Here is a 24,786-nt window from a genome sequence, read left to right as displayed (position 1 = left end):
ATTTTGGCCATTCTTAAAGGTGTAAGATGGAATCTCAGAGTTGTTTTGATGTGCATTTCTCTGATGACTAAGGATGTTGAATATTTTTTAAGTGTCTTTCTGCCATTTTAGATTCCTCTGTTGAGAGTTCTCTGTTTAGGTCTGTACTCCATTTTTAAAATTGGATTATGTGATCTTTTGGTGTCCAATTTCTTGAGTTCTTTGTATATTTTGGAGATCAGACCTCTGTCTGATGTGGGGTTAGTAAAGATCTTTTCCCATTCTGTAGGCTGTCGTTTTGTCTTGTTGACCGTGTCCTTTGCTTTACAGAAGCTTTTCAGTTTCAGGAGGTCCCATTTATTAATTGTTTTTCTCAGTGTCTGTGCTGCTGGGGTTCTATTTAGAAAGTGGTCTCCTGTGCCAATGTGTTCAAGTGTACTTCCCACTTTCTCTTCTATAAGGTTCAGTGTGGCTGGCTTTATATTGAGGTCTTTAATCCATTTGAACTTGAGTTTTGTGCATGGTGATAGATATGGGTCTATTTTCATTCTTCTTTATGTTGATATCCAGTTATGCCAGCAACATTTGTAAAATATGCTTTTTTTCTATTTAATATTTTTTGCTTCTTTATCAAAGATCAGGTGTTCGAAGGTGTGTGGATTGATATCCAGGTCTTCTATTCGATTCCATTGGTCCTCCTATCTGTTCTTATGCCAATACCAGGCTGTTTTCAGTACTGTAGCTCTGTAGTAAAGTTTGCAGTCAGGGATTGTGATGCCTCAAGAAGTTCTTTTATGGCACAGGATTGCTTTGGCTATCCTGGGTTTTTCGCTTTTCCATATGAAGTTGAGTACCATTCTTTTGAGGTCTTTGAAGAATTTTGCTGGGATTTTGATGGGCATTGTGTTGAATCTGTTATTTGATTAATTTTAATAAGCAGATACAGGCATGAAAACAACATCCTAAATGGCTCCTCTTTGTAGGCAATGTTATCCCTTCACCTATCACTACTCCGACAGCTGCTAGAGCTGTTAGTTTGGCCTTTTCTAGAACTTTACACAGACTTGTAGTCTTTTGTGTTTGATAGTCTTCACTTAGTGTAGAAAGCTTCTTGAGGTCCACCCATATGCTAATAATTTGTTCCTTTTTATCGCTGCCTAGAGGGCTCTCCCCCAGTAATTTAATGTAACTCTCACTGGTTGATGCACATTGAGATGATTATGAGATCATTATTATTAACAAAGTTGCAAAAGATATTTGTGCACATGCCTTTGTACATAAATATATATATGTATGTATGTATGTATACACACACACACACATATTCTGTTGGGCAATTACTTAGTATGATTAGTGAATTTTGTGCGTTAAGAAATTGCCACATATAGACTGGCTCCGAGGGTAAGGCCCTTTGATCCCTGGGACCCACATGAGGGAAAGAGAGAGCCGATTGCTGTAAGTTGTTCTCTAACCTCCACATGGACATTTGCTCCCGTGACAACCAGCACATACTTCCACCCACCCACCCGCATGAATAAACGTGATGTACAAAGTTGGCTACCGAGCAGCTGGTGCAGTTTCAATGAGCATTCTTAGCACTGTACCTGCAATGGGGACGGAAAGGCAGAGAGAAGGAAACCTGCACAAATCCTAGCGCTATCATTTATGACATGGAAGCAGGGAACCTTCACTGTGTGGCCTAAGTTCAAAACGTGCTGCGTGGATCCTTGCGTCTCTAACTTGAGGCTATGCAATTTAGGCCCGAAAAACAGTCTGGAGACCTTGGAGTTCTAGCAATGAATATCAGTTTTGGTCTCCTAGCAACGGCAGGTCGATTACTCGGCGCTCGATTGGATTGAGGTCCACCTGAGCCGCCGCGCTCTGGGCGGAGCGTCTTGAAGCCAGCCTACTTCCGGGGTGGGCGGGACGGACTCTCCGCGGTGCGCACGCGCAGCGACTGGGCGGGGCGACTCTGCAGAACGGAAGGTCGAAGCACAGGCAAGCCGGAAACGCGCCCCGAGTGGCTGAGAAACCGGAAACCACCCCGGGAGGGGGTGTGGCCCTGAGGAGGCGGGCCTGACTGTGCAGGGCGAGGTGGGCGGGAAACGTTAGGGGAGCCGCAAGCGGGGCGTTGGGTCCCGGGCGAGCAGAGGCGCTTGGGCCGAGCTCCGGCTGGATGAAGAGCCTGGCGTGTACGCCGGTGCTCGCCAGCGCGGGCCTCAGGTGGGCGAGGCTGCCGGGCGGGCTAGGTGGCCAGGCCTGGGAAAGGCCGTAGCTGATCACTTTTCTCCCCTTCCAGGTCGGCCAGCCGTGCTGCTGCCAGCGCTTCCGGAAAGACAGCCCCGGGCGCGGCCCAGCATGCCCGGCACTTGGCTCGGAGCACGGCCGCCGGGCCTCGGAGACGTCGGGAGGTCCGGGGAGGCGTGGCCACCAGCGGGATGTGCTAGCACGTGACCCCGGCCCCGGCGCTCTCCTGTCGGACGCCGGTTCCCTGCACTGCCCGCGCAGGTGAGGCGGGCCAGGGATGCCGGGGAGGTAGCGCCGGAGGGGGAGTCTTTTGTTTGTGTGCGGTCGGAATACACGTGTGACAGGCTAATGGGTTGGAGCACTAGAACGTACTACCCACCCCCCCACAAAAAAGTCCAGAGTACCAGTTGGTTCCAGGTGAGAGTGATTATTCAGAGTAGCCACACGTTGTTAGCTGCTTGACACTTTCTTCCTGTCTTTGAATTATTGTAGCGTTTTTGTTGTTTTGAGTCGTCTGTTTTTGTAGTATCATCACCCTTCACCTTTGGGTTTTCGGGGATGCAGCCAGGGATGATGAAGTGCGGAGATTTAAATTATTAATTGTGCAAACTAGGTGAATTAGAAGGTACTGCGCCAAGACAGTATAGAAACAAACCAAAGATGGAGTTGTATTTGGCCGGTATTTTTTTCAGAGTCCTTTAAAAGTCTGTTTAGAATGTGGAAGAGAAAATGCATTGAATGAAATTATTGGAGCTGGTCGATGCGTCTTGCAAAGTGGCCGTACTTTTCCAGAAAGCAGTGTGAGGGCTGCACCTAACAAGTGATTTTTTTTTTTTTTTGGTTAAAAACATAAAAACAGATGATTGGCCGACGGTGGAAGTGAGGAAGATGGAATTCAGTATCTTTAGGCCTTGATTTGATGTGGTACAGGTGGGTAGCGTGGAATTGCCGATTTGAATGGGAAAGCCTTTTGAGGATCACAGTGTGCATTCCCTTTTAATGTTTTTTATCTTTGAATACTTGTTACCTTGGTTTATGGCTGTTGAGGTCATCACATTTTAGAGACTCACAACAAAGCAGAAATGTCCTGAGCCTGATTTGAACTGGTTTGAGAAGGCCTAGGATTTCACACCGGTATTTCTTCTGACATTATGTACTTTAATGTTCAAAGCTTTCAGAATATGAAGTGAAGACACTTAACTCTGCTCTAAAATATTACTGTAATCGGAATGTTGTAGGCTTTATGGTGCTAGCGGTGATTTTGTCTTAGTTTCTGTGGGTTCTAGGGACCTAACTGGAATTGTAGGCCCCTTACATTCAGTGCTTTTATTCACTGAGCCATTTCTCCAGTCCTGGACTGGTTGCAGCTGGGAAAAATTAGGGATGTCTGTTGTAAACCAGCTGAAGCCTAGAAACTTCTCAAGTTAAAGTAGCATGGCTACAAGGAGTTTCCACTCTTGTGCGAGGATCTGTAGTCCTTCAGATAGTGTACCTCATTTACTAGTGCTTCTCACGGTCTTTCTGGGCAGGGTGATGAGTGGGCATTGCTTTCAGGTCTTTCATACTTAGTTGATGTCCAAAAGCTAGTTTTATGATAACCCTATGGATATAGTATAATTCAAGAAACAAGCTTATGTAGGATTTTATACCTCACATTTATTCTGGTCCTAATACAAATAGGACTCTGTAAATGGCAGAAACAGTTTGTAATTTCTTACTAGGCTAAGAGGTTGGGCCTCTTAAATTAGTTCTGAGATCCAAACTCAGCTATACGTCTGACTAGTTATGTAAGTTTAGGTTATTTTTTAAATTGTTAAAATGGAGTTAAAGTGCCAGTCCAGGACTGGAGAAATGGCTCAGTGAATAAAAGCACTGACTGTAAGGGGCCTACAATTCCAGTTAGGTCCTTGGAACCCACATAAAAACCTGTGTGCAGTGGTGTGTATCTGCAGTTCTAGCACTTCTAGGGGACATGGGAAGCCAGCACAGAGAATCACCTTGGAGCTGGCAGATCACTGCAAAGACCCTGTCTCAACAACATGGAAGTTGAGAACTATTTCCAGACTTACATATACATCCTCAGCCCTCTTCATCACACACATACATATATGTTAATTAGAAAAAGAAGATTACAAACTGGATTAGCTAACACTGGTTGCTATGACAATACATGACAAGAAGCGATTTAAGGGAAGATGGTGTATTTTGGCTTATAGTTCAAGGTGACACAGTCCATCATGGTGGGAGGCTAGTCACATTGCAGCCTGTAATCCGGAAGCAAAGAGAAATGCTGGTGGTGGGTTTGCTTTCTCATTTTTATTTAGTACAGGATCATACCCCATTAAATGTGAGTATCCCCCACCACATTCAGTGTGCATCTTACCTTGTCTCTTACCTTGTCTCTTTTTGTTTGTTTGTTTGGTAGTTCTTTGTTTTTGTTTTTGTTTTGTTTTGTTTTTCAAGACAGGGTTTCTCTGTGTGGCTTCTTTGGAGCCTGTCCTGGAACTCGCTCTGTAGACCAGGCTGGCTGGCCTCTAACTCAGCCTCCTGAGTGCTGGGATTAAAGGCATGTGCCACCACTGCCCAATCTGCATCTTACCTTTTCAGTTAAAGCTCTCTGGAAACACCCTCATAGACAATCAGAGCTGTGTGCCCATGTGATTCTAAGTCCACTGTAGTTGACAATGAAGGTTTATCATCATACAACCTTAAAGTATGTGGTTTAGGGGAGGCAGGAGTAAATCACTTAACCCATTGTTTCTTATGTACCGTTGGGTCATAGGAAGAGTGTGTTATAGTGAATACAGAGTAGGGTGGGAGGTCATTAGAGATCTCATTTGAATAGTGTTCTGTCCAGCTTCTGTAAACGATAATATGGTCCCTAAGTCCTGATTAGAAACCAATGTGTATGGGCTGGAGAGATGGCTCAGGGGTTAAGAGCACTGACTACTCTTCCGAGGTCCTGAGTTCAATTCCCAGCAACCACATGGTGGCTCACAACCATCTGCAATGAGATCTGGTGCCCTCTTCTGGTGTACAAGAATACACCCAGGCAAAACACTTGTATACATAATAATTGATTTGATAACAGTCAAGAGTGAGAAAAGAAAAGAAACCAGTATGTATTTGAAAATACTTATCTTTAATTATGTGTGTGTGTGCACGCACGTGTGTGCGCGTGGGTGCCTATGCTGTGTATGTAGGTGCCCTTGGAGGCCTTAGGAGGGTGTGGGAACCCCCATGGAGCTGGAAGCCAGCTGATGTGAATGCTGGGAACTGAACATGGTTACTGCAGACTGAGTTTAAGTCCTCTGGAAGAGCAGCAGGGCTCTTAACCCGTGAGCCGTCTCTCCAGCCCTATATATTTTCCTTTTGAGACAAGCTATTGCTGTGTAGTGTAGACTGGCCTTGAGTTTACGTTCACTACAGGGTAAGCTTGGAACTTCTGACAACCCTTCTGCCTTAACCAACCCTTCTGCCTTAGCCTCCCTAGTTCTATGCCATCCCAGCTAACTAAAACTAATGCCTTTACATAACAACTGGCAGTTAATGGCCTTTTCTCTCGTTATTACTCTTTTAAGATGTGCTCCATGACATTGCAAGAAGGGCTGTACAGAAAAGGTGATTTCTTGGTTCTTCAGCCTTCTGAAAATGATCTGTGTATCAATAGAGTCTGATGTGTTGGAACATCTTTGGCAGTCCTTTACAGGATGATTGATGCCCTTTTATTGTACTGCTTTGTGATTTGAGGCAAATGTTTTATCTTTGATCCTTAATTCCTCATTTGCCTTACTTTGCAGAATTAGTTTTGAAGATTCAAAATTGTTTTAGTAGAGTTCTAGCAAAGCTTGCTTGATGGCCCTCAGTGTGAGGGTATTAAGGCTGTTGGATACTGATGACTGTCAGTGTGTGAGATCCTTAGGCAAGCATGGTGCTCCTTTATGCCATTGACAATCTGAATCAGACCCAGGATTACCTTTTTCTCACAATAAAGAGGGTTAGTAAAACTTCAACTGCTTTAAAATAGAATGCCTAAAAGCAACTTGTTTGAGCAGGTAAGCCAAATGGAAATAGCACCTACCATGAGAAGAAAAGATTGGGTGGTTTAACAAACAAAATAAGCCACTGTAGCCAGATTGTAGATTGTTGACTTGTGTGTTTGGTGCTTGTGTAGGTTTTGGAGCAAGATAGATTAAATTCAAGTCCTGTGTGTGGTATGTGACATTGACCTACATTAGTTAACTCTGAATCACAGTTCCTTCTAGTGGTTTCTGAGTCACATGCATGCAGAGCAGTTGGTCAGGTTCCATTCATTCCCCATCCCTAGATTCTCAGCTCTTTTAACATGAGCTTACTGTTGTGGTGTATGCTTTTTCCTAGGATGAATGACATGAATTTGAGCCCAGTGGGGATGGAGCAGCTGTCTTCATCCTCTGTGAGCAATGCCTTGCCAGTCTCAGGAAGTCACCTGGGTTTGGCTGCCTCTCCCTCTCACAGCGCCATCCCTGCCCCAGGTGAGTGGGAGCCACTGCACTTGAACATTGTGTTTAGTTCAGTTATGAGTGTGGTTCAGGGTACGGCAGAGAAACTAGTGAGCGGCCTCTGCCAAGGGTTTTGTGTAGTTGCACCATCCTAATGGGAGTAGCGTTTTTTTTTCTGATAGTTGTTTTGGGTTACTCTTTCATTCAGAGCTGAAATTGACTTGGCTTTTTTTATCCGGGGCTTCTCATACTCATCTGATTGACACCGACATTGTGCCCATAATTAATAGATGAGGATTAGTTAAATTTTCTCTGAAGTTCTCAGAACATTTAATTGGGTTTGTTTTAAGTTGGAAACTGAGAATCTGTGGGAACATGCAAGGCCTGGCTTTGGGGGAAAGTGGTGAGAGAGATGGAGCTGTGTGGGACTCCCTGTGAGCGTGGGCAGAAACAGGAGAGGAAGCTCATTTTTTCTTCTCCTAGGCCTAAACACATAACTGCCTTTTTTGTTGTTCTATTTGAGAAGTGGTCTTGAACCCAGTCTTTTTTTTTGTAAAGATTTATTTATTCATTATGTGTTCTGCCCACACGCATGCCTGCAGGCCAGAAGAGGGCACCAGATCTCATTACAGATGGTTGTTAGCCACCTTGTGGTTGCTGGAACTTGAACTCAGGACCCTTGGAAGAGAAGCCAGTGCTCTTAACCTCTGAGCTATCTCTCCAGCCCTTTGGACCCCAGTCTTAATATAACCAGGGTGACCTTGCACTCATGATCCTCTGGCTCCACCTCTCAAGTGCTGGGATTACAGGCCTGTACCCATCACACCTGGCTCTGAAACCCTTTGTCTACTTTCTTTCCCTCTCTTATTGAAATGAGAAATGAGTAAACTATTGATTGTTAAGGATATGTAGCCTCATAATGTTGTACTGGACTTATGCTTAGTATTTTAAGTAATGTGTAAAAGATGTTCTAAGTAGTTATTTGTAGAGAATTTTATCCTGAATTAATAAAATGCATCAGCCAAGTCAGATTAACTGAAATTAGCATTTCCTTCCTTAAAGTGTCAACACAAGAGATTTTTAAAAAATTAAAGTTTATTTGTGTGGTGGGTGTGTGTGATTTGTTGGATTCTTATTGAAAACATGGCAGTTTTCTGAAGCAGACCCAGGATCACTGTTGTATATACCACATGTATGCCTGGTGCCCACAGAGACCAGAACAGGGAGTCATATCCCTTGGAATTGAAGTTTCAGATGGTTGTGAATACCATGTGGGTGCTAAAACTCTGAACCTGGGCACTTTATGAGTGTAGCAAATGGGCCCACTTAGCTGCTGGGCCATCTCTCCAGCCCCACAGAATAAACTTATAAAAGCATAATGGTGTATGCTATAACCTTAGCATTTAGGCATATAGTCAGGAAGGAGGAGTTGAAGGTCAGCCTTGGCTTTAAAACTTTAAAAGAACTGTTATCCTGTCTATTTATTTCTTAGGCATTTCTTTAGAAAATAGTCTTATTAAAAAATACTCCCTTTGACCAAAATATGCAAATCAGCACTGAGTTGGTGGGTTTTCATTTAACGCTTAGGCACAAGAAAGATCATTTAAGCATTTCGTACATGGATATAATCAAAGGTGGGTAAAGTTCAGACTGTTTTGATTATAAAGTATAACATGTAGAGAAACGGCTGAAAAGAAACACATATAGATTTAGATCTAACTTTAATGTGGATGGATTCCAAGTATAGACATACCTGGATTTTGTTTGTTACATTTTTAGCCAGGGTCTCACTATGTTGCCCAGCCTTGACTTAAACTCAAAATCTTTCTGCCTCTGCCTTCTTGGTACTGAGATTACAGTAATGCACCACCATGCCAAGCATTGAGTGTTTTAAAAGTGAAATGTATAGTGATTAAAAAGGGAAAATAAAGCTTTAAAAAAGCTATCACTAGTCGGGTGGTGGTGGCACACACCTTTAATCCCAGCACTTGGGAGGCAGAGGCAGGCGGATCTCTGTGAATTCGAGGACAGCCTGGTCTACAGAGCAAGTTCCAGGACAGGCTCCAAAACAACAGAGAAACCCTGTCTCGAAAAACCAAAAAAAAAAAAAAAAAAAAAATTACCTGCAAGAGACCACACCTGTGAACAGTTGTGTTTTCTAATGTTTATTTACCTTAAGGAGTCATTTTTAACTGTTTGTAGTAATGTGTAAGTAGATGCACGTGAGGTTCTGGCCTGGAGCTAGAGTTACAGTGCTGTGGCTGCTGGGAACTGAACTCTGGTCCTGCTTGAGCAGTACATGCTCTTAACCACTAAGCCATCTTTCCAGCCCCTGTTTGTTGTTTTTGTTTTTAAAGTAATTTGTTCTCTGAGTTGTTATTCAAACTAGATTGGTAATTGTTTGGGTGTTTAGGAAAAACAACTGGAGTATCAGTTTAGCACTTTAAAAATGATGTGCACACGTACACACTAATTTGAGGGCCAGGTTTGGTCATGCACACTTGTAATCCCAGCATTCCACTGGGTCATAGGTCAGCCTGGGCTACATAGATCCTTTCTGAGAAGTAATCTGGGGACTGGGACTGTTTGGTTATGGTATAGATACTATCCAGTAGTGTCTTGGGTTACAAAGGGCTACCAGGGAGATTCTTTTGTTTCTCTAAATTCTAAGTTTTGCCAGTGGTTTTTAGGTACTAATCTTTTAATTAAGAAAAAAAAATTTTTTTCCAAGGTCTCCCAGTGGCAATTCCAAACCTGGGTCCCTCTCTGAGCTCTCTGCCTTCTGCCTTGTCTCTGATGCTCCCCATGGGCATTGGAGATCGAGGGGTGATGTGTGGGTTACCCGAAAGAAACTACACCCTACCTCCACCGCCTTACCCTCACCTAGAGAGCAGTTACTTCAGAACTATTCTACCTGGTAAGTTTTATAGTTATTGTGTTGGGGGAAGATAGGGGAATGGGGGGTGGAACCCTTCCACATAGTAAGTTTTATAGTTGTGTCGGGGAAGGTAGGCGTGGTGGATGGAACCATTCTGACCTCAGCTTTTGGAGATTAGGATTAAAATATCTTTTTCTCTGTTGTTACTGGATGGCAGTCTCTGAATTTGTTGATAATTGTATGCTTTGCTTAGAACATGCATATGGTTCAATATGAAAGAAGCAGTTTGATAAAGATAATTCTTTTTCTTTTTCATAGTGTCATTAGTGTAGTTTTAATTTTTTAAAATTGTTTTGTTTTTTTGGTGGGGATTGAACCTAGGGCCTCATGCATGATACAAAGGCATATTACCACTGAGCTACTCCGAAGGCCTCTTTTATTTTGAGATTGGGCAACTGCCTATATAGCAGAGAATAACCTTGTTCCCAGTTCTCTTGCCTTCCACTTTCAAAGTACTATATTACAGGCATGAGGAATTTTTTTTTTTTGTGTTTTTTTGTTTTTTTGTTTTTCAAGATAAGTTTCTCTAGCTTTTGAGGCTGTCCTGGAACCAGGCTTGCCTTGAACTCACGTAGATCCGTCTGCCTTTAAAGGTGTGTGCCACCACCACCTGGCTGGCTATCTACCTACCTTTCTTTCATTTCTTTCCTTTCTTTCCTTCTTTTCCTTTCCTTTTCTTCCTTATTTATTTAATTTTTGTGGGGCAGCTTTTAGCATCTTAGGACCAAAGAATTGCAACCACATAGAGATTAGAGATCTCTATGAGATTTGAGTTTCATAGAGAAACGCAGAATGGTGTATGTACTACTTATATACATATTGATTAAAGAAGTAGCAGGATTTTTAACTCAGTTGTATTCATAAAGAAAATGGTTCCTAGCACTTGAAATTTCTTATATATAATAACAGTGTGATAATATCTCTTCTCTGATATCTCTTCTTTTCTCAGGCATTTTATCTTACTTGGCTGACAGACCGCCTCCTCAGTACATCCACCCCAACTCTATAAATGTTGATGGTAATACAGCATTGTCTATCACCAACAGCCCTTCAGCACTAGATCCTTATCAGGCCAATGGAAATGTTGGATTAGAATTAGGTGTTGTTTCAATAGACTCTCGTTCTGTGAACACACATGGTGCCCAAAGTCTTCATCCTAATGATGGCCATGAAGTGGCATTGGACACAACAATCACTATGGAGAATGTTTCTAGGGTTACCAGCCCAATCTCTACAGATGGAATGGCAGAGGAACTTACAATGGATGGTGTTGCAGGAGACCATTCGCAAATCCCCAATGGCTCCAGAAGCCATGAACCTCTCTCTGTGGATTCTGTGGGCAACAACCTGACAGCAGACACTGTAGGACATGGTGGTGTGATACCCATTCATGGGAGTGGTCTAGAGCTTCCTGTGGTCATGGAGACAGACCACATTGCAAATCGGGTCAATGGGATGTCTGACAGCGCCCTCAGTGACTCCATCCACTCTGTGGCCATGAGCACCAACTCTGTAAGCGTGGCACTCTCTACCTCACACAACCTCGCCTCTCTAGAGTCTGTTTCCCTCCATGAAGTTGGCCTTAGCCTAGAGCCTGTGGCTGTCTCTTCCATCACGCAGGAGGTTGCTATGGGGACAGGTCATGTAGATGTATCCTCAGACAGCTTGGCTTTTGTACCACCTTCACTGCAAATGGAAGACTCCAATTCGAACAAGGAAAACATGGCAACCTTGTTTACAATTTGTGAGTGTGCTTCTCTGTTCTCTTCTAGAAATACTGGTTTTTGTTTTTTAAAATTACATGTGTTTGAGGGTTTTGCCTGCATGCATGTGCATGTACCACCTGCATGCCTAGGGCCTGCAGAAACTAGGACAGTGTTGGGTTCCTTGGAACTGGAGTTAAAGTGTGAGCCATCATGTGGGTTCTGGGAACCAAACCTGGATCCTCTGCTAGCGTAGTGAGTGCTCTTAATTGCTGAGTTCACTCAATACTGGTTTTAGAATGACATTGTTTTGATTAGTGTTTGGTATAGTCTGATGCTAGTTAAGGGAGTATAGAAAGTAATTTCACTTTGGTATTTTTCTTTGCCCTCATATTATCCTTTTATTAATCTGATGCCACTTTTTCAAGTCAGATAATATATATGCAGTTTATTGGTTCTTACATTGATTTCTTGAAGCAAACAGACAATATAGTCATGTCTGTATTTTACCAGTTAGTTGTAGCCCTGTGGTATGAAGGTACCTCCCAAACAGCATTACAGGGGTGAAACTTGACACAAGTAATCTTGGTGATACACGTGCTCTTTTAGCATATGCCAGAAGATAAAAATGCTAGATCACTTTTATAACTTTGGGAAAATGTATATTGCTATGCAGTGGTTTGTCGTAGAGTGTATGAATTACAATAGTTAGGCATGTAAAGGTTCTTTTTAATTGGAGCAACAAAAATTCTGTATAAAAATGGTTGATCTGTTGGTTTCACTTTGTTCTTAAGCCATGAAAGAAACTTTTCACCTGCGCACTGTCTGCTGTGCTCTGCCAGATGCAGGGGGCAGGGTACAGTTACCAAGACAGTACAGACCTTGAGGACTTGTAGCCTGATGGGAAGCGTGGATGTGTTAGCATAGGCCTGAGGACAGGAGAGATGGTCAGACATTGTAGGAAGACAGGCGTTGGCATCTGTATGTGCCTAGAATGAAAAGAATCATACATGGTTCAGATGGCCACAGTGGAAAATAGGGCTGAGGCAACAGTCACCTAGGGAGACAAGTAGGAACAGAACGTACAGGGCAGTTAAGACCCGTAAGGGTTTTAGGAGTAAGGACTGGGATGGGGTTCTATTGCAGTGTGAGCTGTTAGATTTGTTGAAGGCAAATATTGTAAGGAGATAATGCTGAAATTCAATGAAAGGTGATTTTCTGTCTTCACAAAATTAAGATGAAAACAGTAAACCTTTTGTGGAATTGTCATTTAGAGCATGCAGGTAGCATAAGGGGCAGTGTTAGAAAGAAAGCTCTGTCTCCTCCATGAGACACCACATAAACGTTATGCTGGAAGGTGGGGCTGAATCCATTTTAGATGCTGATTCAGTGTGTGAGGTGTTCAGTAGAGATGTTTAATGGCGCTCAGGAGGGATTACCTAGAGGCATGGCCATGGTAGTGGGATGAAACCGTCTGGTAAAGGTACAGAAGAGCTTTTGCATAGAGTAAACAATCGGGTCCAAAATTCAGAAGCCAGTCAGTGAGAAGCCCCTCTGCATTGGTCTTTAAAGTCTATGATTGGGGCTGGAGAGATGGCTCAGAGGTTAAGAGTACTACTGACTGTTCTTCCAGAGGTCCTGAGTTCAATTCCCAGCAACCACATGGTGGCTCACAGCCATCTATAATGATCTGGTGCCCTCTTCTGGCATGCAAGCATACATGGAAGGAATGTTGTATACATAGTAGATAAAAAAATCTTTAAAAAAGATAAAGTCTATGATAAATGTAATTAAGACCCTTCTTACTGGTTAATTTAGTAATTAGCATTTGATACCAAATGGAAATTTAACTTATGTGTACCACGCCCATCTGTGTCTTTCATGCATGCTGTCTACAGGGTGCACTCTCTGTGACCGAGCCTACCCCTCAGACTGCCCTGATCACGGTCCAGTGACTTTTGTTCCTGACACACCAATAGAGAGCAGAGCAAGGCTGTCCCTCCCAAAGCAACTTGTTCTCCGCCCATCCATTGTGGGGACAGAAGTTGGTAAGACTATTCGAAGAGACCACACAATCCCATCAAGTTTTCTTTCCTTATAGGATGGAGTTGTAAGTCTGTGTAATTAGTGATTTGTTGATCTAGAAGTCAGTGATTTAAAATGTATACTGTTAGGGAATAGTTGACTTCTGATCGTGAGAACAGTAAAGCCTATGAAAACTTACATTGACGTCTTCCCTGAGAGTCAGAATTGAACAGAAAGACAAATCCTGGCCTGAGTCTGTGGAGAACTCTGTTCTCAGCTGTTCCATCCACTCACAACTACCATGCCAACATGCTGTGCCAACCCTTTGAAAGTATGAAATTAGGTTTATTATTTTTCAGCCATAGCTCAAGGATGAATCCTGAAAACACTAAACAGCTCAGATAATACATGCAATAAAATATTTCAGGAGCTTAATTTATTTTATATAAATTGCTTTTTTTTTGATAAACTGTTCCCTTGTCTCTTGCTTATTCCAAAATAATATGGAGGGATGTCGGTTTTGTGTGTGTACAGAGGGATTTGATTTTGCTTTTTCTGCATTTCAGTTTAATGTATGTGTGCTCATGTATACTTCGCATGTTTGTGTGAATACAGGTGCACACATACCATGAAACACTTGTGAAGGTCAGAGAACAACTTTTGGTAGTGGAGTCATCAGGCTTTCAGGGCAAGTACTGACTAATCTTTCTGTTCTGTTACTGTAGGCTTGGACCCACAGATCTTAGCTGTCTAGGGTTGCTGACACATCAGAAATTGTTAGCATTAGTGAAATGAGATCTTTGTGCGGGTTGAGCTCCTGCCTCAGTACCCGTATTAGCTGTTCAAGTCATTTTGTGGTTGGTGTCCTTCCATTGATAGGTGTATGGACTGCAGAAACCATTCCTGTGCGGACTTGCTTTGGGCCTCTAATTGGTCAGCAGAGTCACTCCATGGAAGTAGCAGAGTGGACAGACAAGGCAGTTAATCACGTCTGGAAGGTCAGTGTTGAAGGAACTTCTGATTTTTGGCTGCTGCTGTAGCCCACGCTGGCTTCAATCTCTGAGTCCTCCTCTTCAGCTTCCCAGATGTTGGAATTATCCATGTCACTGCCATGCTTGATATTTCGGGTTGTTTTCATTATTTTGTGATAGTTTAAAAAGGGACAAGTCAGTTATGCAAGACTGAGAGTGCATTCACCTGTCCATTATTTATTTTGTATTACATTCTCTTATTTCTGGTGTAAAAGCTTCACAGCAGTGTACTAGCTGCTGAACAAATAGGGGATAAGCTGAGACAGTTTTCATTTTATGGATTATTGTAGTGATTTTGGTCTCTTTAAAAGATTTATCTTTACTTTTTATGTGTGCCTGAATGAATGTGTCCCACTTTGTGCAGTTCCTGTAGAGGCCAGAAGAGGGTGTCAGAGTCTCTGGAACTGGAGTTGTACACACTTTGAGTCTCCATGTGGGAGCTGAGAACTGAAGCCAGAGTCTCTGCTCTTAACCATCAGGCTGTCTTAGTTCTCATTTGAAGCATTTTATGCATTTTGATTTCTTGTGGCTGCTGAAACTATGAAGTTTGTTTATAAAATAAATGTGTTGGGTTTTTGTTTGTTTTTTGGTTTTGGTTTCAGTTTCATTATTTTGAGTCAGAGTTTCTCTGTGTAGTCTTGACTATCTCTGGAACTCACTTCATAGACCACACTGGCCTCAAACTCAGAGATCTCCTGCCTCTGCTTCCTGAGTGCTGGGATTAAAGGCATGCCTGATATAAAAGTTACTTTTAATTAACTAAACATTCCTCTAATATTTGACATAAGGAATATAGTTCTAGAATTAGTTACAATTATTTCTCTAGTTTCCTAGTGGGAACATAAGGTTTTGACATCAATAGCTATATTAGTAACATAGTAATATAGAATCTTAAAGAATGCTGGGTACAAAAGTGAAACAGGGAGGCAGTACATCATAGGGGATTTTAATTTGGATGTCTGACTGGAAAAATGGGTGGGGGTAATCCTCTGCCCTTAGGAGACAGTCATTCCCACTGTACCTACCTGGTAGTGTTGGTAGAGACAGACAGGTAGACTGTATTTTACCTTCTTAGCCAAAAGGCATTCAAGAATGACTTCATTCTGTACTTGGAGCAGCACCTGAAGACCGCTGATGCTCGCTCTTGTGTCTGGAAATGGGAAGAGTGGTGACATGAAATAGAGAGGGCGCTAGCTCATTACTAGCCGAGTAAATGGAAGGCTTCCAGTTCACTTGACGTGTGTGCTTGCCTTCTGTTGGCAGATCTACCACAATGGTGTCCTAGAATTCTGCGTCATTACAACTGATGAAAATGAGTGTAACTGGATGATGTTTGTGCGCAAAGCCAGGTAAGGGGTGTTTAGATAGGGGACTGTACCATTCAGATAGTTTTTCAGTAGAAAAACTTTACACGAAATATGCAGAACACAAGTTACCACGCTTGACATGCTTAAAGCCCAAACCTTTTCAGCATTCATTCTGTTGTAGCTGATTGGGTGACTGTAAAGCAGAGTATGTCTTTTTTAAATAAACATTTTATCCAGCTTCTGGTGCAGTGAAGAATGATACACTCATCCATGAGTTTGCCAGTGAATGCCTCTTCGTATCAGTGATAGTCTTTTTCAGGCTTTTATTGGAGTTAATTTTTGTTAGCTTTCTGTCTTTTTATATTTGGCATAAAGAAAATTGTAAGACTTCATGGGCATTGTGACTCAGGCCTATGTTACCCAGCACCCAATACTTGGGAGCCTGACACAGGAGAATCTCTACAAGTTCTAGGCCAGTTAGCTTGAACACGATTGGGACCCTCAAAATTAACAGGAACACTTCATTTTATTTATCTTTTGTTTGTTTTGAGATAGGCTCTCATTATGTATATCAGGCTGGCCTGGAACTTGGAGCAATCCTGTAAGAAGCCGTCTCTACCTCTTGAGTACAGGGATTACAGGTGTGAATTACCCATGCCTAGGTATCGATTTACTCATTGTGCATCTAGTAACAGTCTGTAGTGTTTCTGACTGTAAAAGATAACCACCTATGTAACCCAGTAAGAATTGTGTTTTTTCACAATCTCTAATAGGGTGGATAGAGAAAGACAGAAATGATAGAATAGCTCTGTCTAAGCTTTTATATTGGGTTCTGCTATGGAGGACTTGACATGTCTAGTGTATTCAGAATTACTGTACTCAAGGGGTACGAGATGTAGTTTAGTGGTAGGATTGATTGCCTAGTTTGTGTAAGGCTTTTGTTTGATGCATAGCACTGAATAAAAAGTACCCTTAAGCCAAGTATGGTGGTGTACACCTGTAGCCCTAGCTGATTGGCAAGCTGAATGAAAAGTTAATTGAGGCCAGGAGTTTACAACCAGCCTGAGCAACATAATGAGATCTGTTCTTTTATACTTGATTGATCTTTTCCATGTGATTATGTAGGAACCGTGAAGAACAAAACTTAGTGGCTTATCCCCATGATGGAAAAATCTATTTCTGTACCTCACAAGACATCCCCCCTGAAAATGAACTGCTATTCTATTATAGCCGGGATTATGCTCAACAGATTGGTAAGATTTGTTACAATGAATCTAGTGTAATACTATAAGTGACCAGTAAGAGAGTTTGCCACTACTTTTATTGTTCATAAATAAAGCTCGGGAGTCATGTATTAGGGAATAAACCTGGTAGATCCACTGAGCGATGGAGCAAGGATCAGCTGGCCATCTTCTCCACCTTCCCAGATTGAAAAGACCTATCAGTCTATCCAAGTCCTTCATTCCTCTCTGTGGCTGTCTATCTTCATCTGGATTGGCCTGAAAACTCTGTGGTTTATTATGGTTGGCTGAATTGGACTCCACCCTCTGAATCAAGGTTTAACTCCACCAGCTGTTTCAGAACAGTACAAACAAATCTCTCATGATAGATTTCACAGTGGTAGCATTATGAAAGCAAGTTGTTAGCTCTTTATGAGTGAGGTGACAGAAATCTGTAGTTCTTCACTAGGTTGTTACTGTTTCAAATAAATAATCTTTTGTGGTAGGACTTTGAATCAGGGCTTGCAAATCCCTGAAATTGCTTTTTTGAACTTCTTGAAAGTTAGCAAAGTCCCTTGGGTTTGATTTAATGTGTTTTTTGCCTCTTTCTACTGTGTTACATTGACAAGTTAAGGCTCTGTGCACTTCAAAATGCAATGATTTCCCCAGGAAAAAGATCTTTTTTTTTTCTTATTCTTTTTTATTGTTATTTATAAATCATTTACTTCTATGCCTGTCTATATGCATTTTTTCTTTCTTAAGCCTGTTTTTTTCCACATAAATTTTTAATTTTTTAAAATTATTTTTATTGAGCTATGTATTTTTCTCTGCTCCCCTCCTTTCCTTCCCTCTCCCCTTCTACCCTCTCCCATGATCCCCATGCTCCTAATTTATTCAGGAGATTTTGTCTTTTTCTACTTCCCATGTAGATTATATCCATGCACATCTCACTTGGGTCCTCTTTGTTGAGGTTCTCTGGCATTGTGAATCGACTGGTTTTTCTTTGCTTTATGTTAAAAAGGCACTTATGAGTGAGTACATATTGTATTTGTCTTTCTGGGTCTGGGTTATCTCACTCGTTATGATGTTTTCTGGATCCATCCATTTGCCCACAAATTTCAAGATACCATTTTTTTTTCTGCTGTGTAGTACTCCATTGTGTAAATGTACCACATCTTCTTTATCCATTCTTCAGCCAAGAGGCATCTAGGTTGTTTCCAGGTTCTGGCTGTGACAAATAATGCTGCTATGAACATAGCTGAGCATATGTCCTTGTAGTATGATTGAGCATCCTTTGGGTATATACCCATAAGTGGTATTGCTGGGTCTTGAGGTAAGCTGTTTCCTAATTTTCTGAGAAATTGCCATACTGATTCCCAAAGTAGCTATACAAGTTTGCGCTCCCACCAGCAATGCAGAAGTGTTCCCTTTACTCTACAACCTCTCCAGCATAAGTTGTCATCAGTGTTTTTGATCATGACCATTCTTACAGGTGTAAGATAGAATCTCACAGTTGTTTTGATTTGCATTTCTCTGATGGCTAAGGGTGTTGAGCATTTCCTTAAGTGTTTTTTCAGCCATTTTAGAGTCATTTGTAGAGAGTTGTTTGTTTAGGTCTGTACCTCATTTTTTCTTTCTTGGATTATTCTTTTCATGACCAGTTTCTTGAGTTCTTTGTATATTTTGGAGATCAGACCTCTGTCTGATGTGGGGTTGGTAAATCTTTTCCCATTCTGTAGACTACCATTTTGTCTTGTTGACCATGTCCTTTGCTTTACAGAAGCTTCAAGTTTTAGGAAGTTCCATTTATTAATTGTTTCTCTCAGTGTCTGTGCTACTGGGATTATATTTAGGAAGTAGTCTCCTGTGCCAATGCATTCAGATGTACTTGCCACCTTCTCTTCTATAAGGTTCAGTGTGGCTGGCTTTATGTTGAAGTCTTTGATATCTATTTGGACTTGAGTTTTGTGCATGGTGATAGATATGGGTCTATTTTCATTATGTTGATATCCAGTTATGCTAGCACCACTTGTTGAATATGCTTTCTGAAAAAGATCTTATTAATTTCATGTTTACCAAGTACTTTTTGTGTGTTCTGGTGTACTACTTTAGATGACAGGAATTTGGCACTGAACAGGGAGTTTTGATTTGATGGGTAGTGGGCAAGTTTAGGCAGAAGGGGAAATTCTTTGATTTCTTTTAATCATCAGTAATTAATGCCAAGAATAATTTTGAAATTAAAGTAACAGGAGATATTGATTTTTTTTTTTTATAGGTGTTCCTGAACACCCAGATGTGCACCTCTGTAACTGTGGCAAGGAGTGCAATTCCTATTCTGAGTTCAAAGCTCATCTGACCAGCCACATCCATAGCCATCTCCCTGGCCAGGGACATAGCAGCAGCCAAGGGCCGAGTCACAGCAAGGAAAGAAAGTGGAAGTGTTCCATGTGCCCCCAGGCTTTTATCTCTCCTTCCAAACTCCACGTTCACTTTATGGGTCATATGGGCATGAAGCCCCACAAGTGTGATTTTTGTAGCAAGGCTTTTAGTGATCCAAGCAACCTGCGAACACACCTCAAAATACATACAGGTAAGCTGTATTGAACCATCGACATGGAGTTTTTATAGCAATTAGAAATTGTAGCCGTAAAGACTTGTCTGAAAAATTATTGGAGGTAAAGTTGTAATACATCATAGAAAGTATCCAGATGACTATAGGTAGGATGTTATTGGGTGGTAAGGCTTGTGAGGTGGGAAACCTAAGGCTACTAAAAGTGTTTCTTCCAGTTACAAAGGCATTTCATTTTAAAGAGTCCTACTGTGTAGCTTGAAGGAGTCTGGAAGAATGTAATTAAGTTGATCCTAGTGCTTCCATTTTAGCAAATGGAGTCCATCAGAGCACCCAAGCTTCCCTTTGTAGTTCTTCCTGCCGTTATTCAGGAGTGCTCAGTAAACACTGCCCAGTTTCCATGTTTAAGCTTCCTTTTTTTAAGCACTGTGTGTAAACCAGTTTCTGCAGCTCTTAAAAAAAATGATTTATTTGTATTTTGTGTTGTGTATGAATATTTTGTCTGCATGTATGTAGTCCCTCAGCTCTTTTCCCCCATGCATACTACAAAATAACCAGTGAGATTTTAACTTTCCTGGTTGACTCGTCTGTTCTACAAATCACTAAAAGGAGTTTATTCTTCAGTCTCCATTAAGACTGGGTGGTTGGAGCAGAGACCATGTGTCCTTCAGAAACAAACACTGTACTTTTTCTTTTCTCCTTCCCTTACTTCTTCCTCCCACCTGCCAACCCTGATCTAGAATTTTTTTTTTTTAAATATACTTGGAAGGGCTTGATTTAACTTTTGCTTTGTGAGATCATACTGTGTTTAAAAAAGAAAAATACAGGGGGCTGAGGAGATGGCTCAGTGGTTAAGAGCACTGGCTGCTCTTCCAGAGGTCCTGAGTTCAATTCCCAGCAACCACATGGTGGCTCACAACCATCTACAATAAGATCTGGTGCCCTCCTGGCGTGCGGGCATACATGGAGGCAGAATGTTGTATACATAATAATTAAATAAATCTTAAAAAAAAACTGTTCAATGGAAACGTTGTCTATAGACCTGTAGACATTTGCTATAGTTTGTAAGTTATCTTTTTGTTGTTGAAGTGAGTCTCATTAGCTATAAGCTAGCCTCATACTTCATTGCTGAGAATGACCTTGTATTTTTCCCTCCCTCCCTCCCTTCCTCCTTTCTTTCTTTCTCTCTCTCCCTTCTTTCTCTCTCTCTCTGTTTTCCCTCCTTCCCTCCCTTCTTTCCCGTCTCTCTCTCTCCTTTTTCCTCTGTGTAATAGCACTGACTGCCCTGGAACTCACTCTGGCCTCAAACTCAGAAATCTGCCTGCCCCTGCCTGCTGAGTGCTGGGATTAAAGTGCACGCCACTGCTTTGATCCAAATGCTGGGCTGTGAGCCATGCTCCACCATACCTGGCTAATGTGCTGTTAGTTGTATCCAGAGCTTTAGGTATGCTAGGTAGGCACTCTGTCAGTGGTTACATTGTTAACCTAGATTCTTATAAATTAGGTAGGCACTAATATTATACTTTTTTTTTCCTTCTTCAAAGTTTGTATCATGTGCCATATGTACTTTTAGATAAGATGTCTATTTACTGGCTTTAATTTAGGTTATAAATGGAATGGCCTAGACTGTTTTTAGGTAGGTAACATAGTGGATGAAGTGCCAAGGCATGGGTCAGTTCTGCTTGATTCTTGCTTGGACTGTTTCTCCAGACATGTCTACTTGTCTGAAAATCTGTAGTTACTTCATTCTCAGTGTGATGTCTTGGGTTAATCTGCAGGTCAGAAGAATTACAGGTGTACTTTGTGTGACAAGTCTTTCACCCAGAAGGCCCACCTAGAGTCCCACATGGTCATCCACACGGGTGAGAAGAATCTCAAGTGTGATTACTGTGACAAGCTGTTTATGCGGAGGCAGGACCTCAAGCAGCATGTGCTCATCCACACACAGTAAGTACCCGGCAGTGAGATGCTCCCTGCCCGTGATGCTGAGTGAGCATCTGGTTCTTGCCCTGTTCAGGCTGTTGCCTCCTGCGTTCCAGGTCGCCAAGCAGTGCTTGGGGTTTCTTCCCTGTTTCTTTTTTTATTTTTATACACTCTTTTTAAAAAATTTTTATTTTTATTTTATGTGCTTTGCTGTTTTGCCTGCATGTATGTCTATGTGAGGATGTCGGGCCCCCTAAAACTGGAGTTACAACAGGGGACAGTGGTGAGCCAACATGTGGGTGCTGGGAATTGAACCTGGGTCCTCTGGAAGAGCAGTCTGGAAGAGTTCTCCAGCCCCCTTTTATACATTGTTTTTATTTAGTTTTTATCCATGTTTTTAAAACATTTCATTTATCAATACGTTTTTATATGACCTCTGATGCTCAGCGTGTGTTAGGAGATAGATACAGAGAGCAAAGACATGGTCTTCAGAGAGCTCTAAGTCTGGGACGTGACTTGCTGATTTGAATGGGAGGTTGAAGACCTTGGAGAAGCAGCACAGCACTTCAGCTGGGTACAGCAGTATACTCCTATAGTCTCGTCCACTCAGGACACTGAGGCAGACAGAGGATTGTGAGTTAGAGGCCAGCCAAAACAACAGGGGTGCTGGGGAGGTGGCTCAGCAGTTATAATCACTGACTGCTCTTGCAGAAAACTTGGATCTTATTCCATGGTTCCACATGCAGGCTCCCAACCACCCATAACTCCAATTCCAGGGGATCCAGCACGCTCTTCTGGCCTCTGTGGGCACCAGGCAGGCAAGTGGTACAGAGATATACATGCAAGGAAAACATTGGCACACATAAAATAAAAATAGATATTAAAAACAAAATAAAGGGCTGGCAATACAGTTAAGTAGTAGAGCAGTTGTTTAGTTTAAGATCAGGGGTCCAATCCCCATTACTGAAGAGGGGTACGTAAGCCAACCCGAGGGATCTGGCCCTCGTAGTTTGAGCTTAGTCAAGGTCAGTTAGAATTAAGAAAATGGGTGGAGTAAGGAAGGAGAATGATTCTAGATGGTATCAAGGTGTGAAATAGCAGAGTCAGTTGCAGACTGTCTGTATGTAAATACTGTATTAATGGAAAGGAACAAACTGTATAGTTATGTAACTTGAGTGAATTTCACAGGTTTCATATTTAGTGAAAGAAATCTATACTGGATGGTCCTGTTTGCATAGTTATTCTAGGAAGGCAAAAGCAGCCAGTTCTAAAAGTTCCTATAAAGGCCTAGTTGAGGGAGAGTGTGTGGCTTGTCGTTTACATAGCAAAGCAGCTGTTCTTGTGTTCCTCTTAGGGAACGTCAGATCAAGTGTCCGAAGTGTGATAAACTGTTCTTGAGAACAAACCACTTGAAGAAGCATCTTAATTCTCACGAAGGAAAACGAGATTATGTCTGTGAGAAGTGTACAAAGGCTTATCTAACCAAGTACCATCTCACTCGGCACCTGAAGACCTGCAAAGGGCCCACCTCGAGTTCCTCGGCACAGGAGGAGGACGACTCTGAAGAAGATGACCTCACAGACTCCGTGAGATCAGACGACTGTAGGATGAGCAGAGCTGTTTACTCGGCAGACGAGCCTCTCCCCACATAAATAGGACACCTGCTCTGGATGACCACGAACCCAACGCACTGCAGTGGTTTCTAATGTGGAATGCTTTCTGGTCCTTCCAACCCACTGTCAAAAGTGGACTGAGTGGGATAGCTAAGGCACTTAGTGAGGAAATCCAAATGGATTCTTTAGGGTGGACTGGAGAACAAGGCATGTGTCTGCCCCATTTTTAAGCAATGGGTGGGGAGGAAAGGGTCAGCTTTTGGTATCTGCTTTTTATTTCTTTAGTAATTTGGGAGATGCATTTATGCCTGAGTCAGCGTGGACTTTTGTCCTTACCAATCAGATTTATCTTATCGTTCTATTTTTTTTTTCCTCCAGTCAATGTGATTTGACCCCAGCCATCCCCACTGTTGCCCACATATTATGCACTATTGTAAGTAAGGTATGCATCTCACAGTGAGAATTGCAGCACAGCAGATCGAGTGTTTGGTGACTGTAATTATATATACATATATGAAAGAAAAGTAACACCTGCCTACCTTCTGGCCACTTGAGAGTTTAAATCCTGCTTCTCCATCTCAGCAGGTGTTTGGGGGAGCAGGTGAGAAGCAGTCATGGGTCAGAGGACAGTGGCTGGTAGAGGAAAAGGCCCAGAAAACCACCTTCAATGGAAGCCAAGGTTAGCCACCTGGTTATGTGTACATGCGCGTCTTTATGGTCTGGCCATGTCTCTGACTTCAGAAAAGCCTTCTGTCATTCAGAGAGTGCCTGGAATTAAGTGTCCAAACAATGTCTGCTGGGTAGTCTCCTGTCATGGACTCACCTGACAAGACTAGTTCTTCAGCCTACAGGAGGAAGAAAGGGAATGATCTTTTATGTAGGTTTACTTTATGAAAACCATTAAAATGTTGCTGACTGAAAGCAACATGTAGTTCCAAATGCATTGGTGGGTTTCAGTTAGGCCTTCCCAGTTTTCTTCCTTGCTAAAGGTCCTCACCAGCTAAGCGTAGAGGATACCAAAGGATTTGGAAGATAGAGAAGGTTATTAGTCACCATGTGGGTCTGTTTTCAGGTCCCTGTGAGCAGGCATAGGGCTTTTGGCAAGAAGCAGAAACATCCTGAAGTTGACAGGATTGATGGAACATGCCTTCCTGCTCAGGGGTACAACCTTGACTTGAGTGGAGGAAGGACTCTGCTGGGAAGGTTTTGCTGCTAAAGTATTTATGGGATGAATGTATTTCATTCAAATCTGTATTCCTTTAGGAAGAATTAAAATCAAAAATTTTTATGAAAATAAGACATTTCTCATAATCTTTTGTAGAGGATGGACTCAAAGGTTAAAAGAGAAGAAAACTTTTAGCTCTGAGATCGTATCCTAATTGTTCCTGTGTAATGGTGCTTAGACAAACTCAACTTCTGGGGTTTCTAGGAAGGTCTACAACTGAAGGCAAGTGCTGTGGGTGGCTAGGAGTGAGTGCTAACACCAAGGCATGAAGTCTTAGTGCTCAAAGTAATTGCTCCCTTTTCTCAGGAGTAAATTCCTTATCGCCCTGCACAGAGATGCTCTTCAAACTAGAGCTATTCAAGCTAAACACCAAAACAACCCAAGGCAAGAGGAAGGGCGGAAGATTCCTGCTGAGGATGTATGGTGTTGTTTCTACCTTTGACCTCTTGGGTTTAAGTGGGACTACCCTGTGACGGATTTGCACTTCTCTGCCTAGTTGTAGGAGGTCTTGTCCACGATTGCTGG

The 24,786-nt window shown here is 42.2% G+C and overlaps 1 protein-coding gene across 2 annotated transcripts; it reads left to right on the top strand.

The window, feature by feature from the left end:
* Window positions 1-2,072: 2,072 nt before the first annotated feature.
* Prdm4 (PR/SET domain 4) lies at window positions 2,073-24,333 on the top strand. 2 transcript variants are annotated; one of them, XM_048418899.3, is made up of 13 exons: window positions 2,073-2,202; window positions 2,279-2,487; window positions 3,086-3,156; window positions 6,607-6,740; window positions 9,439-9,624; window positions 10,595-11,389; window positions 13,247-13,396; window positions 14,253-14,371; window positions 15,668-15,753; window positions 16,837-16,964; window positions 19,207-19,521; window positions 21,279-21,447; window positions 22,778-24,333. In XM_048418899.3, the coding sequence occupies exons 3-13, from the start codon at window positions 3,146-3,148 to the stop codon at window positions 23,073-23,075; spliced, it is 2,391 nt and encodes a 796-aa protein (XP_048274856.3). In that variant the 5' UTR covers window positions 2,073-2,202; window positions 2,279-2,487; window positions 3,086-3,145; the 3' UTR covers window positions 23,076-24,333. The 2 variants fall into 2 exon arrangements, with proteins under 2 accessions (XP_048274856.3, XP_048274857.3); XM_048418900.3 differs by lacking the exon at window positions 3,086-3,156.
* Window positions 24,334-24,786: the final 453 nt, after the last annotated feature.

This window comes from Myodes glareolus, chromosome 26, assembly GCF_982192425.1.
Source record: "Myodes glareolus chromosome 26, mMyoGla1.1, whole genome shotgun sequence".
Taxonomy (NCBI): Eukaryota; Metazoa; Chordata; class Mammalia; order Rodentia; family Cricetidae; genus Myodes; species Myodes glareolus.
The sequence above is the reverse complement of the archived record's forward strand: the minus strand, read 5'-3'. Positions and strand labels throughout refer to the sequence as shown.

What these genes read in the sequence shown, in the direction of transcription:
- Prdm4 (XM_048418899.3), top strand. An exon ending in ATGTTTGTGCGCAAAGCCAG is followed by an intron (nt 15,754 to 16,836) that starts GTAAGGGGTGTT and finishes GTGATTATGTAG; the next exon opens with GAACCGTGAAGAACAAAACT. An exon ending in ACACCTCAAAATACATACAG is followed by an intron (nt 19,522 to 21,278) that starts GTAAGCTGTATT and finishes GTTAATCTGCAG; the next exon opens with GTCAGAAGAATTACAGGTGT.